This window comes from Triplophysa dalaica, chromosome 4 (genome assembly GCF_015846415.1).
Source record: "Triplophysa dalaica isolate WHDGS20190420 chromosome 4, ASM1584641v1, whole genome shotgun sequence".
NCBI lineage: Eukaryota > Metazoa > Chordata > Actinopteri > Cypriniformes > Nemacheilidae > Triplophysa > Triplophysa dalaica.
The window spans coordinates 18,336,918-18,351,774 of NC_079545.1; the positions used below are offsets into that span (position 1 = coordinate 18,336,918).

At 37.5% G+C, this 14,857-nt stretch overlaps 1 protein-coding gene across 1 annotated transcript in view; it reads left to right on the forward strand.

The window, feature by feature from the left end:
- Nucleotides 1-14,652, forward strand: part of tacr1a (tachykinin receptor 1a) — a 29,339-nt gene extending 14,687 nt beyond the window's left edge. The window contains exons 3-5 of the mRNA XM_056747111.1: nt 6,006-6,156; nt 10,816-11,012; nt 11,302-14,652. Coding sequence (XP_056603089.1) covers nt 6,006-6,156; nt 10,816-11,012; nt 11,302-11,632 — 679 coding nt within the window. The 3' untranslated portion in view covers nt 11,633-14,652. The remainder of the gene's footprint in view (nt 1-6,005; nt 6,157-10,815; nt 11,013-11,301) is intronic.
- The last annotated feature ends 205 nt before the right edge of the window (nt 14,653-14,857 follow it).

Below are 14,857 nucleotides of genomic sequence, written 5' to 3' on the forward strand. Positions count from 1 at the left end.
CTATGAAAGCTGAAAGGTGGAAAGCGACCGGGAAGTGTGATAATGATTCAGAGCTCGTAACTGGCACCTTTTTTCTCTCGGCACAGGTTTTTGTCAGGCACTTTGTCATAAGTAGACAGATTTGGCTGTGGTGCTGAAATGAGTCAGTGTAGCTGGTGTGCTGCTGCATCTAGTCATAACCTGTGACGTGAATTGATCTTTTGTTCTGACAGGCGGCATTCTAATTTACTCAATATCTTGTGACAGCGCTACACCATTAAACCAAGATAATATTTCATCTGGAAAGTGCTCAATTAATACTGATGAAGTTTCCATATCCACACAAGAAAAAGCACTTTCTCTCTTAAAGGGGTCAAATGACATGGCTAAAATGAATATTATCATTTATTTAAGATGTAATGTAATGTGTATACATGTTTTAAGCTTAAAAAACGCTGTATTTTCCACACACCGTGCATGTTTGTATCACCTCTTTGCCCCGCCTCTCTGAAACGCACTGATTTTTTACAAAGCTCATCACTCTGCAAAGCGAGGTGCACTATGATTGGCCAGTTGGTTGGTGTTTAGTGATCATATTCGGAACATCAGGTTCCAAAGCAATTGTACTTGCACGTGATAAAATGTCATCTGTACTTCCTTATTTCAATTCAAGCCCGAATCTAATACGGAAAATGAAGATGATGAAGCCAATACATCAACTCAAAAATATTATGTTACATAGTTAAATACTATAGCTTACTGATTTACCTTTTATAAGCGACGTTATAAAGACTATAAACAAACAACCATATGTGGTCCTGGATCACAAAACCAGTCTTAAGTAGCACGGTAACATTTTAGGTAAAAGCCAAAAATACATTGTATGGGTCAAAATTATGGATTTTTCTTTTATACCAAAAATCATTAGGATATTAAGTAAAGATCATATTTCACGAAGATATTTTGTAAATTTCCTACCCTAAATATATAAAAACTTTACTTTTGTGATTGGATGGCCTACTACAGTGCCTCTGACTAACAACTTTAAAGGCCATTTTCTGAATATTTAGATTTTTCGCAAACTCTCAGAGACCAGAGTTTTAACAGTTTTATCTCAGTCATTTTTTGTCATATTGTTACAACCCATACATTTGTAGAAAGCTTATTTTTCAGCTTTTTATATACATTATACAGAGTTTGTGTGAGATAGAAACAAGCTCACATTACAGCAGGGAATGATAACATAATATATTGGCCCTTCTTGATCAAGCAGTGTTACGCCACGTCTCGTCTTGACTCAGCAAAGACAATAGATCCCATTAAAAAACGACATTTGTTGCCTCTAGTTGGAACGTTATTACTGATTATTAGGACTTATGTTGTCTTTTTTCACACTGAGCGCATGTCTGCATTTGCAGATCACAAACACACGACAAACTCAACCCGCGTTAGTCCGTGAAAAATCTTTTGCAATAACAATATACTTATAGGCTCCGAATCTGAAGCGCCTGTCATGCGAAGTTGAAATGGTTGTATTTGGCCCCACTTTTTAACCAAATATTTCGTGCATTGCCTGTCTTGATATCTTCCAGGTTCGTGAATCAATCTTCGGTGAAATGCGCTGCACAAACTTGAATATTCGGATTGTACTTTTCTGGAACAGTGTTGATAATAAAATGTAACCACCACAAGTAGACCCACCTAACTTGTGTTTACATTTGGGCGGTCTTAGTCAAATCATACCACGAAATGACATACATTCGTGGGGGTGTGGTTACACGAGGCGTTTCAGGCAGGTCTGGTTGGCCAAACGCTTTTAGATAGAATGCATCTTTTGACCCAACACTTTAATTTTTGCAATTTTACGTGTCTAATACATGCATGAGCAACTTATAACACACCAAACACACAGAAAAACACGTATTCACACCATATGACCCTTTCAAATTGAGTTTTGCATTACCATACTTAAAAAGGGAATATGTGCACTTGTTCCCTAAATTAATGGTTTCTGCCCGACTTGACCCTTAATATTAATTTAGATACCCTTACAAAAAGTGCATCATATGTGTTATAAAATATCTGAAACTTTAATTTTAATCTACTTTTCATGCACTTCTCAGAAAAATATATTTAAAATGACACTCAAGTGTATTTGATTTACACAGTCAGAAAAGTCTAAGTATATTTTGCCTGTACTTGTAATAAATCTTTTGATGGAAAATAATAATAATAAAGATTATAATAAAGTATAATGAAGTGTTGTTTTGAGTAGTATACTTGGCTTGAAGTTGTGTTTATTCTTTTGATTGAGTAGTCTGCGGTATTAAAAACTTTTTCACACACCGTAGTTTTGTATAGTTTAAGTGGTAAATAAAACACACGTGGAACTGAACACAGTGATTAAAATAATTCACCTAAAATATATATTTTCATGTACTTTAAGTACATTTGAAGTAAAAATATTAACATCTAAATATGAAAATAGCCCTTTAAAATGCAAGAACAATACTTAAGTAATAAAGTAAACCATAAGTATAATTTAAATTTCACATTGACTACAATATTTGGAAAAATGACAACAATTCAAAGTGCCCTACAACTGTTTGCTTTCCTACATTCTTCAAAATATCTTCTTTTGTGTTAAACAGAACAAAGAAATGTATAAAACGATGTTTCTCCTTATCGTAGTCAATGGTGGCCAAGAACTGTTTGGTTACAAGCATTCTTCCAAATATCGTTCTCTGTGTTCATCAGAACAAAGAAATGTATACAGATTTGAAACAATTCCAGGGTGTGTAAAGGACAGAAATATCATTTTGGGGCGAAATATTCCTTTAAAGTAAACTACAAGTATACTTGCAGTATAAATACTACTAAACTAGTAGTGCATTGAGAGTATACTTCAAAGTGTTCTTTCATAAAGACGAATGCGCTACAGGTACTTGTATAGTTTTCTACTGTTACTATAAATAGAAGTACACTGTTATGAACTAAAAGTGGGCCAATTTAGTAGTGTTTGAAATATTACATTTACAAGTATCCTAAAAATAAAAGTATACTTAAATATACAACATACTTAAGTATACTTAATATATATTGAATAAAATATACTTATTTTAAAACATTTGAATATACATGAATATATGCTGTTGCCCTATGACTTTATTTTTACCTAAACAAATTATACGAATGCATAATTACTTTTGTTGTCATTACCTAATTAAGTGAGTTTAATTCAGTCATATTAAGCTCATTTTGCAGTGTGATCCATGAAGCAGAACACTGCATGTTTCATCCACCCCTAATGAACTGAGTTTGAACAGATGCTTATCTCTCTCTCACTGTCTATCACTTTCTCTGTCTCACCCGCTCTTTCACTCCTATTCTTTCTCTCATAGTCTGTTTTTGACTTTGCTCTCTTTGTTGTTTTCCTGATTGCACTTAATTTGTTGGGAAATGGTGAGCAGGGTCTGTGCTGTTATGCGGTCAGTGCGAGGGGACTAAATCTGCCTCTATTCATCATCCTCCTTTGTAGCATACCTTGTTCAATCTACTTTCCCTCTCGCAGTCTTCAAGAACCTAAGAATTGTGTTCCACTGTGGAGAAAATAGGATGAGAGAAAAGGGCCAAGTGGCCATTTTCAATACTTAGTGTGCTCCCTACAGACTATATAAGCAGCTCCTTTCCAACGCATATGAAACTTGATAAATGACTGATTTAGAAAACCTGAATGCATGCAAATATATAATGTGTATAAGAACTTTTAAGTTATTAATTAGACTGAATATGTGTATAAATAACAATATAATCACCATTTCTCTCGCGTTGGCATCTTGGATTTATTTTCCCATTAAGCATTGCGAAATACATTATGGAATTGGTCACAAAGGAAAGTGCTGCATTCCAATTTGGGCAAACAAGTCATAATTATTCTGCTTTCTGTTTTTTGGAACAGCCTTCGTGAAACTGTCTTTAATGTCTTAAAAGACTGCCCTAGTAAAGCAGCTGACTAGATTTAGGAAAAGAATGCCAGTCTCCCGATGACAGCATTACCACCTCGGTCACCACGGAATACGAAACAATGGAAGTGTAATTAATCACGGCCTCTTTGTTTGATTACCCCATGGACAATATCATCGGAAGCAACATTATTACAGAGACCTCTGCGTTATCTTCACATTGGCAGTTGCGGATCCTGATATAAGTATCTCTCAGTCTATCCACCAGGGCATTTTATGTTGTGTTTACTCACTTTAGAGTCCACAAGGATTCAGCAGCTTGTTCAATTCAGCAGGTGGATTTAGAGTAACACTATATAGAAAAACATACTGTGTTTGCAATTGTGGTTTTAAGATCATTTTTTGTCAGCTCCAGTCTTGTTTAACAACTTCTGATTTTGATGTCTTCAACATCCGCTTGTTTACTCTGGTGTTACTCTGTAAGGTGAATTTTAATAGACTGTAAATGATAAAGAACAGTGTCCAGTATTATTATGCGGTCTGTAAGAATGAATCAAAGTTAAATGTTGACAGACATATACTGTATATCCTGGATATGCGCAATTCAGGCATTATGGATGTGACATTTTCAGTCAAAATTCTCAGAATGTGTATTTATTACCAATATATTTAATCATCTGTTTCTATTTTACTAAACCTCTGTTGATACTGTCCAGACATCAAGATAACATCAATCTAAGCATGAGTTTTCAATTTTAAAGGAGTTTAAAAGAGTTTTCAATTTTTTTGTTCTGATGAACACAGAGGAGGATATTTGGAAGAATTCTACCAAACAGTTCTCGGCCCCCATCGAACTTACAATGGTAGTCAAAAGTGCTGGAGAACTGTTTGCTTTCCTGCATTCTTCAAAATATCTTCTTTTGTGTTCAACAGAACAAATACATCTATAAGGCAATTTTTCCTACTATGGTAGACAATTGTGGCCAAGAACAGTTTATACAAATTTAGAACAACTCAAAGGGTGAGTAAATGAAGACAGAATTGTTCCTTTAACTGACTATGGAAAACTATGCTTTAAAAACAAATTAGGAGTTTGGTTCCAAAATGAGATAACTCCGTTGTTACAATTTTTTTTATTGTGCATTCCAATTAATATAAATTAAATTGCAGTTTGTTTTGTTTGTTTGATTTAAGCCATAGTAACAAAAAATACAGCTTACTAACACAATAAAAACATATTTAAAAATTAAAACGGTATTTTACATTCATTCATTTGTCAGACGCTTTTATTCAAAGCGACTGACAAGTAGGAGAGAATATACAATTTTGTCAGCACGCTAAACAGTACCATTAGTTTACAAGGAACCAAACTCTTCAAATTTTGGTTGACATTTGCATAGATTCCCATATGTGAGGTCGTAATTTTGATGCATGATTTCGGTTCTTTGTCAGAAACAATGCAAACACTTTTTTTAGGTTTTATGACAGGCAACATGACTCAAGTGGGACAGATTTGGTAAATGTTCAAAGAATATCACAAAAACGGCAATGCAATTGAACATGATTCCCTGAACAATGAAGGAGGAATTTACTTGAATGAATCGTGCCAGCTTATTTTATTATCTATGCTGCTCTAGCACACAATTCACTAAAGGAATTATGTAAAGCAGGTAATAAGGCAGGCTAGGCCAAAAACAGAGCTAAGTGGTGCAGAACGCAAATGTCTGGCATACTGAGACTGTAGCAAACAAGCAAATATCACTAACATCTGTGTAACATCACTAACAACTAATACTGCGGTGCAGTATTCAGCAAGCCTGATTTACACAGCAAGGAGGCGTGCTTGCGCTGAAAAAGGATGCAAGGCTAAATCTGTGATTGGTTAAACAGGATTGCTGGCGAATAGTAAATAAGACTTTCATTTTGGAACAAGAAATAATGTGCAAAAACTTCCTGGTGAATTAAATCTAATACAATATTATACATATCTAATATCTAAAAATATTTAACCTTCCTATTTTCTTTCCCTTATTCCCGTCAATCCATCCCATCTCTCTCATAAAGGTACTACGTGTGTGTAGCAGTCCTGATTTACTTCCTTCCTCTCTTGGTGATGGGCTGTGCTTACCTGGTGGTGGGTTTGACTCTGTGGGCCAGCGAGATCCCTGGAGATTCATCGGACCGTTATCAGGAGCAGCTGGCTGCCAAACGCAAGGTCTTCATCGTACCGTCCTCTCACGCCTCCTGTGTTCATCCTCCTTAATGCACACGACACTTGCATACACACACACGGCAGAGGTCAGATGCTGAACCTTGATTTAATAGAGCAGACAGAGTTCACACACACACAGAGCAGCAGGAGAGGAAGGTCAGACAAGACTGCATGAAATAATCACTTTGAAACTCAGCAGCAGTGAGATGGTCTTTGTGCTTCATTCATCTGTATTCTGCGTGTGTGTCCACCTGCCCTGTTCACCGCATTTACTATTTTCTTTGCATGTTCTTCTTAAAGGGATACTTCACTCAAAAATCATTTACTCATCCTTAAGTTGTTCCAAACATGTATGAATTTCTTTGTTTTGCTGAAAACACAGGAAGAAATTTGGAAGAATGTCAGATCTCATCCACCATTTACTGCCATAGTAGGGAAAATAAATACTATGGGAGTCAAAGGGGGGGGGGGGGGAGATTTGATCATCTTTCAGATATCTTCCTGTGTGTTCAGCAGAACAAATACATTTATGCATGTTTGAAACAAGTAAATGATGACAGAACTTTCATTTTTGACAGAACAGAACTTTCAATGTCATTGTTGTGGATGTGCATTCGTGGTCAAAATAGTCAAAAGTTAAGCCATTTTTTATTTGTGCAGTGTTTCACAGTACATATTGTTTCAGAGCAGTTTGTATTGATGTTTTAAGCTCATGGTGGGCTAGCCGAAGGCGATTGTGGCAACACACACAAACAGAAACAATATGTTTTTGGCAGTGAAGATTCTCTTTTGTCATTAGGATGAATGTACATATGTGAGTTACATAGTATGTGTTATACTATATATATTTATAAAATGAATTTAAAATGTAAGTATATGTAAGGATAAAGATTAGTAGGCCTCGTAGTCTAGGAAGACCAAGCGATTGACTGCACAGGGTGACCATTGAAGTCTCCTTTGATGTCTTGCTGGAACAGGCTTTAGATGTCAGTCATGCAACTGTAGACAAAATACTGAAAGCCAATCTCATTTTTCCTCAGAAATGGATTGCTGTATATCCGAGTTTCAAAACGAGTCATAATTAATTATGGTATTATAAAAGCATTTTATTTCATTTTATTCATCCTGCGGCATCAAACGGGTATTAAAAAAATATTTTCCAAATAGTTCTACCATCGCTCTCCTGTGTTCCATTATACAGCTTCTCTAAGTAGAAAAATCCTTTTAACTGCTTTCAAGCTCCGCCTACCACTGCATTTGTTCTCCATTAAAACCACCAATGCAACAGTGGACTATTTAGTGTTAAAATGTTTGTGCCTGCCTGAGAATGACAGTAGTCATTTCACGCCTGCATGTTTATTGTGTGTCGGATGTGGTGTGCATAATAATTAGTATGACCAACAACTGCAGTTTTACGGATAACTGTGTTGACATTATAGGCACCACAAACCTAACACTTTGTAAGTCGCTTTGGATAAAAGCGTCTGCTAAATGACTAAATGTAAATGTAAATGGAGCAACAAGCGATATGTCATACAGGAGCCATAATACATTAGGTGCCAAAACAAAGTTACTGGTTTCAACTAAAGCTAGACCACTACCTGTTGAGAGAAATGTTTTTTTTGTCTGCCAGGTATTCACAGAAGAGTTGGGTTTTAAGTAGTTTTTTTAATGTTGTGAGAGATGTGGTTGACCGGACAGAGTTAATAAGAATGTTCCAACTGGAAGAAGTTGTGAAGCAGAATGAGCAGGAACGTGATTTACTGTCCTTATGAGAAGGCAATTCAAGACGCCGCTGGTTTGGTTGATGGGGTGTAGGAGTGCAGGAGGGTGTGAAAGTAAGCCGGTGCAGATCCAGTGATGGTCCTGTAGGCAAGTGACTTGAATCTGATACGGGCTTCGACCGGTAGCCAGTGGAGAGAGAGGAAAATGGGTGTCACACGAACCCTTTTGACCCCAGTGATCAAGTGGTGCGCATTGGACAGCGAGCCCCTCCATTACACCCTGAAGGATCTGCCAGAGAGGTAGGATTTGAACCAGCGGAGAGGGGAGCCTGAGATACCTAGTGATGACAAGGTTGCTAGCAGTATCTGGTGATTGACAGTATCAAACGCTGCAGATAAGTCTAGCAAAATCTGGACCGAGGATTTAGAATCCGCCTTGGCTACCCGCAGTGCTTCTGTGACCGATAGCAGTGCAGTCTCAGTGGAGTGGTTCGTTTTGAAGCCAGACTGCTTGTCATCCAGTAGTTTGTTCTGGGATAGGTAGGAAGACACCTGGTTGAACGCTGCCCTTTCAAGTGTTTTTACAATGAATGGGAGGAGAGAGACAGGTCTGTAACTGTCGGGAGTAGAGGGGTCGTATGAGGGTTTCTTCAGTAGGGGCGTGACCTGGACCTGTTTGAATGTGGATGGAAAAGTGCTGGTGAGAAGGGAGGTGTAGATGATGTGTGTGAGTGCAGGTGTGAGTGTGCTGGATATGGCCTGAAGGAGATCATGGGGGATTGGGTCAAGTTGACAGGTGGTGGGGTGTCTGGAGAGAAGTCTGATTACTTCAGTGTCCGTCAGTGGGGTGAAAGAGAAGAGTTCGATGGTTGAAGTGTGGGAGGTGTGTACCAAGGTCTGAGGTACCGAAAATTGTTTGCTGATGGATGATGTTTTCTCAGTGAAAAATAAAGCGAAGTCTTCCGCAGTCAAAGATGAAGTGGGAGGGGGAGGAGGGGGGCAAAGAAGAGAGTTAAATGTCTTGAAAAGTTGTCGAGTGTAAGGTGCATTGCTCACCTTGGTGGTATAGAAAGACATTTTAGCTTTGGTAACACTAGCAGAGAAAGAGGAGAGTAGTGACTGGCGGAGAGACTAAAATTAAAAAGCATTGCTGTGCTGTCAATTTTTGATCTGATCACTATTGCTTTGTAGGAGATCGCTTGACATGCCCTGAGCACTATTCACACGGGATTAGTGTGACCTGGGGACCTCAAGTCATTTGTAATAATTGCAGAGGTTGTCCATGATCTTTATCCTGTGCGAATAGGTCATGTCTGTAATTTGAAAAGTAAAAATTTCCCCACAAATTACCTACTATATTTTGACGAACACCGAGGTCCTGTGATAATATTAGTGCGAATCGGCATCTCTGTGATTTGGCGGGCTCATATATCATTTTTTAAGGTTTTATCCACCGTTTTCAAATAATGGAGGCTGTTTTGAAGTGTTTTGGTATTATTTCGGGTGCTGGTTATATCCATAGGTTACCGGGAGTCTCCTGTTTGTTTATTTATCATGAAAACTCTCGTAACATTTAAGATTCGTGATCGCGGTGATCTTCTATCCGGTTCTCAATCATGGAGCTCAAATGCTGACAGATACCGATATCATTAAACACCATATAACTATAGGCTTTACAAACTATAAGCAAAGCCTTGCCATCGTATCCGGGAAAAAAGTTAGTAAATTTCAGTAAAATCACTGGCTTTATTTATCCTGTGCGAATGCGCCACATGAAATACAGACGTGGGGGAGGCAGAACACCATTCAAACCAATCGTTGTAAAACTGGCCTCAAAACCAGGGTAGAAAAATGTCTTTTACTTACTGATTTTGATGTTTTTGAATGTAAAAACCACGCAAACGTCATAAGTAGACCTCAGACAATAGTATAAAACAATAAATAAGCCCAGTTCATCACACCTTTAACTTATGTTAACAAACACAACCTTAGTGTAAAGTGGTACCGATATTTTATCATTTGTTCACCAAATTCATGCTATTGGTCACATTCAAACTAACAAAGTAATACTGTGATCCAGTTTTTATACTGTTCAATAATTTTATAATTTCTTATAGTTGTCTCTTTGCATTAAAGGAAAAGTTCACCCAAAAATAAAGATTCTGTCATCCTTTACTCGCCCTTGAGTTGTTCCAAATCTATGTACATTTCTTTGTTCTGATGAAAACAGAGAAAGATTCGTGAAAGAATGCTTGTAACCAAACAGTTTTTGGCCACCGTTGACCACCATAGTAGGAAACATAACTTTATTACTTTTTTTGTTCTGTTGCACACAAAAGAAGATATTTTGAAGAATGTAGGAAAGCAAACAGCTCTTTTTGACTACCATTGTCATTTTTTCTATTATGGTTGTCAATGGTGTCAAAGAACTGTTTGGTGACAAGGAAGTGTCCAAAAATCTTTCTCTGTGTTCAACCAAACAAAGAAATGTATACAAGTTTGGAACAACTCGAGAGTGAGTAATTCATGACAGAATTTTCATTTTTGAGTGAACATTCCCTTTATGGTAGGATAGAAGAAACTAGTTTAACATTTAATAAATATACACATCAGCTATAAGACATATTATTTATGTTAACTATGTTCACACTTGTTTAAGTCTGGTGTTTGGGAAAGTTGACTATGCGCCTGTCTCTATTTATTACAGTTCATTGTGGTTTGAATGTAGTCATATTTGTCATGCTGGATGCTGTGAGTGGCTTGGGGCAGGTGGACCACCTGAAAGCTTTCGAGCAAATTGTTGGGGAATAATATGTCTGTCAGCTTTCTGCCAGTTTTGTAGAATGTGGCAGCATGCAAATTCTAGGAAATCAGACAGAAATATGTGTATTTACAGACATCAAAATTTGAAAATCTATTTCCTTTGCTTAACCCTCAGGTGGTGAAGATGATGATTGTTGTGGTGTGCACCTTCGCCGTTTGCTGGCTCCCCTACCACGTGTTTTTTCTGATTTATCAGTTCCGCCCGGACCTGTCTGAACATACCTTCACTCAGCAGGTCTATCTGACCATCATGTGGCTGGCAATGAGCTCCACTATGTACAACCCCATTATCTACTGCTGCCTCAATGACAGGTAATTTCACCTGGAGTGAAAACATGGTAATTGACGCTCACACATGGACATCTAGCTCTCTCCGGAGTTGCTGCAACATTTGCTATAATATCATTATTGTTCAAAATGATCCCAAGCACTGTCCAGCGCTGTAGTTTAATGTTCTCTAATGTGTAACTGAGGTACTAAAGCCACACATCACAAGAACCTTTGAAAGCAAACAAAACTCTATAATTATTTTCACCTTTCGATCCGTCATCCTCAACACAGTTTCGACATAAGTCATGTCTATTTTTATCTTCTCGCTCAGATTTCGCGCCGGGTTCAGGCAAGCATTCCGCTGTTTCCCATGCGTCCCTGAGGGATCCTACGAGGGCCTGGAGCTTAAGTCCACCCGGTACCGCCAAACCCAGACGAGTCTATACCGGGCCAGTCGAATGGAGACCACTGTGTCCTGTGTGATGCATCAGTGTGAAGACGGCCAGAAGGTTACCTTCGGAAGCATCAAAGGGGCCGCGGGGAGACAGGCAGGTCACAGCCCTTCCAGAGATCTCACTTCCAATGGTTCATCCTCTCGTAGCATCTCCAAAACAGTATCTGAGACCTCCAGCTTTTACTCAAGTAATAACCTAGCGGAATAGGAACACAGAGTGCCATTAGGAGAGAAAAGCTACTGTCTTATCTGGAGATGTAATCTTTTATTGATGCCTCATATCATTTCTGTCCCTGTGTCGATTTTCTGCATGTGCACACGCGTGTATTGTAGCTGGTTAAGTGCATAAAGTGTAACTAGTTTTCTTTATTTTTCATTCTTGACGCACTCTATTTTATAATTCTGACTGGGGGAACATTTAAATAGATTTTCTTGCAGAAAGGCCTTTTTCACCAAAGTCATGTAAATGTCCTAAACATACTTTATTGTGTTGCCTTGTATCTATATGAGGGCCTGATTTATTGATCCTGCATTCACTGAAGACGTTTTAAAAGTTTACTTTAATGGACATGTGACACAGAGGATCAATGTGATGCTATAAAGGTTAAATTCTCCAGTAATATTGACTCATCTTGCAAGCAACAAAACCTTGCGTGGGTTTAGACATGGGGTAGAAAGACTACACTTGATCCCCACAGTCCACAGACATGATATTATGTAACTCTTAAGGACAGATCAATGTGTGACGAAAAAATTTGAGGTCAGGGATTGTGCTTTGAAGGCTTTTATATGTTTCTATTCCCTTGCCTGCATTTTTTTTTATATTACTATTCATTTCAGAATTGCGCTTCTTCAAAATAATCTCATGGCAATTAATACATATTTTATGAGGTGACTAATTTGTATGTACATTTGTACTAGTGACAAATAGGTTAAAGGGCGGAGTTATGGGTGAGGCCTCCTTGTTGTTTTACTAGTAATTGTAAGTTTTAGTTCGTTTTACTTATACATAGAAATAAGCCATCTCGTAAAATAGATACAAATTGCTGTGAGATCAGGTTTAAAACCATAGATTTTGGGAATGTGCAGGGACTCTTGTAAAAAATATTTTTATAATGGCATTAGTAAGTGTATAGTTCTTTCAAATAAATAACAAGTAACTTAAAAGGGAATTAAAACGTTGAACTAGTATTAGAAACAGTCGAATGTAAAATAAAGGTTTACAGGTATAAAAGTCAATTTTTATTATTTTTATTGTATTGAAGAAATTCTTCTTCTTCATAAAACACCGGCCGCACACACGCACGTCATCACCTTAGTGAAAAGCCAGAGTAAAATTCGCTCTCACCACACTCGTCGATTTTGTTTGGATATTAACCTGGATACCGTCATAGCAATAGGACCCTCACGATACAATATGTTACAAGATCGTGACTGAAGAGGTGACTAGGGTGAGAGGCTTATAAAAGATACACGAGATTGTGACTGGGGTGAGGGGTTTATAAAAGTTACAGGAAATATGTGGGATTAGGGGGGAGAGGTCGAACACCTGCTGTTTGTTTCAGCCAGAATCGGTGAGTGACAGCGGTGTCCGTTTTCCAAGACTGAGCATGCCGTTCTGGCATGGAGCGTCTCTCCAGTGTATTTGTGGGTCTGTTCTTAGCTCTTTCATTGTTGAGCTCTGAGAGGATGTAACGCTTGGCAGCGTGCTTGTTATGGTGCAGTGTGTTCAGAATAAATGTACGGTAAATGACTGTCATTTGCATGTGCCTGGTAGTTTGGCAGGTGATGACAGCTTATTCCCGGCGCAAATGAACCACACTCTGTTCCTGATCTTTAAAAAGACTCAGAAACCTTTTCGACACACCAGACGATGCTTTTTTCACAATCGCAACCGCTTCTCGCTCTCACGCATCATTGGCATGTCTCAAAATCTGATCTGTACATTCAAAACCTATTTGCAAATCCTGTTTTGAAAAGAATGTGAAATGCAAAAAGTGGATAACATCATTGTAAAAAGACACATGAAACTGCATAATATACTAAGACTTGAGTTCAGTGAATATAAATGATTATTTTGTTTTGCAAATTGGTTTGTCTCGTCTAAGCACAAACCAGGTTTTTCTTTCAATTTACCCAATATTTCAATCAATTTAGTTTCATTAAGTCAGTCAATTTGAATTCAGACTTGTTGCTCTAGTAAATTTAAGGATGTTTAAATTGATTCACTTGAAAACAAGACAAAAACACTCATTAAGGTTATTAAGTAAGACGTGAGTATCAAGGTGTGTTTTGTCTGCCAGTCTGGGTTTGCTGTGTCTCTATTGGCCGTATTTGTCTATGCATGTGTGAGCACAGGAGAATTGGATCTCATCTTCTCTATCTGTCTATAATCAAAGTAATTACTCAAGAGACAAGAACACGGAGGGCAGGACAACAGCTGTGTATGAAAGCATTGAAACACATCCACCCGCCAGCGTACTTCATACCCCCCCAAGCATGGCTGCTTAATTTCACTTCAAATTCTTCATGTCTGTATGTAAACACATATAGCGAGTGTGAGCGTTTGTTTAAAAATTTCCTCTACATTAGGACAGCTGGTAGAGTTCATCATTTATTCACAAAGTAAGATGTGCTTTGATTTGCAGCCAGCACAGGAGGCCTCGGACCGCTGGTTCTGCTGGCTTGAAATCGTACAGAACACCCAGATAATTTATGATCTTGTATCAGAATCTTTGGCAGACACTTTCATTAATAACAAAAAAGGGTGGTCGTATTGAAATTTTAATTCATTTTCTTTAGCAATTTTGCACCTTATTTCTGACCTTTAGAATTAATTATTTGCTTGATGATGCTGTGAGTTTACATGTACACACTCTCTTTGCTGTTGTGTTGCGTGTTTTCTGTCTTATATAGTCTTATATAAGTCTTTTTTGCTTTGTGAGAAAACGTTTATGTTGAGAATGTAGAACCAATAGTAACAGTTGGAATGATGTGATTTCAATAGACGGACACTTTAAGCGGTCTGTTTTAAAATGTTGTTTACATACATCCTCTATTTTGATTGATCAAGAAGCATTTTATTAATCTAACAAACTCCTTTATTGACACCCTAAATAATAATGTTAAATTATAAAAAGCTTGACATATCATTTTTTTATATCTATTCAAATATAATAGTAAAAAGATTCCATTAATCTTTGGTTCATGTATTTTTAAATGCAGTGCTTAACAATTTTACTTGACCACCTGTCATAATTAACGGAAAACTCTTTTTGGATTTTAGGAGTTTGTCAAAAATGTTTTTAAAAACTAACACAAATATTTTCACTTATAATAACAAACTGACAACTAACAGTCTATATTTAGACATAATAACCAAAAAAATGAAAATTTTGTATGGCTTCCTGTCACTACAGTTGCTTTGGAACGT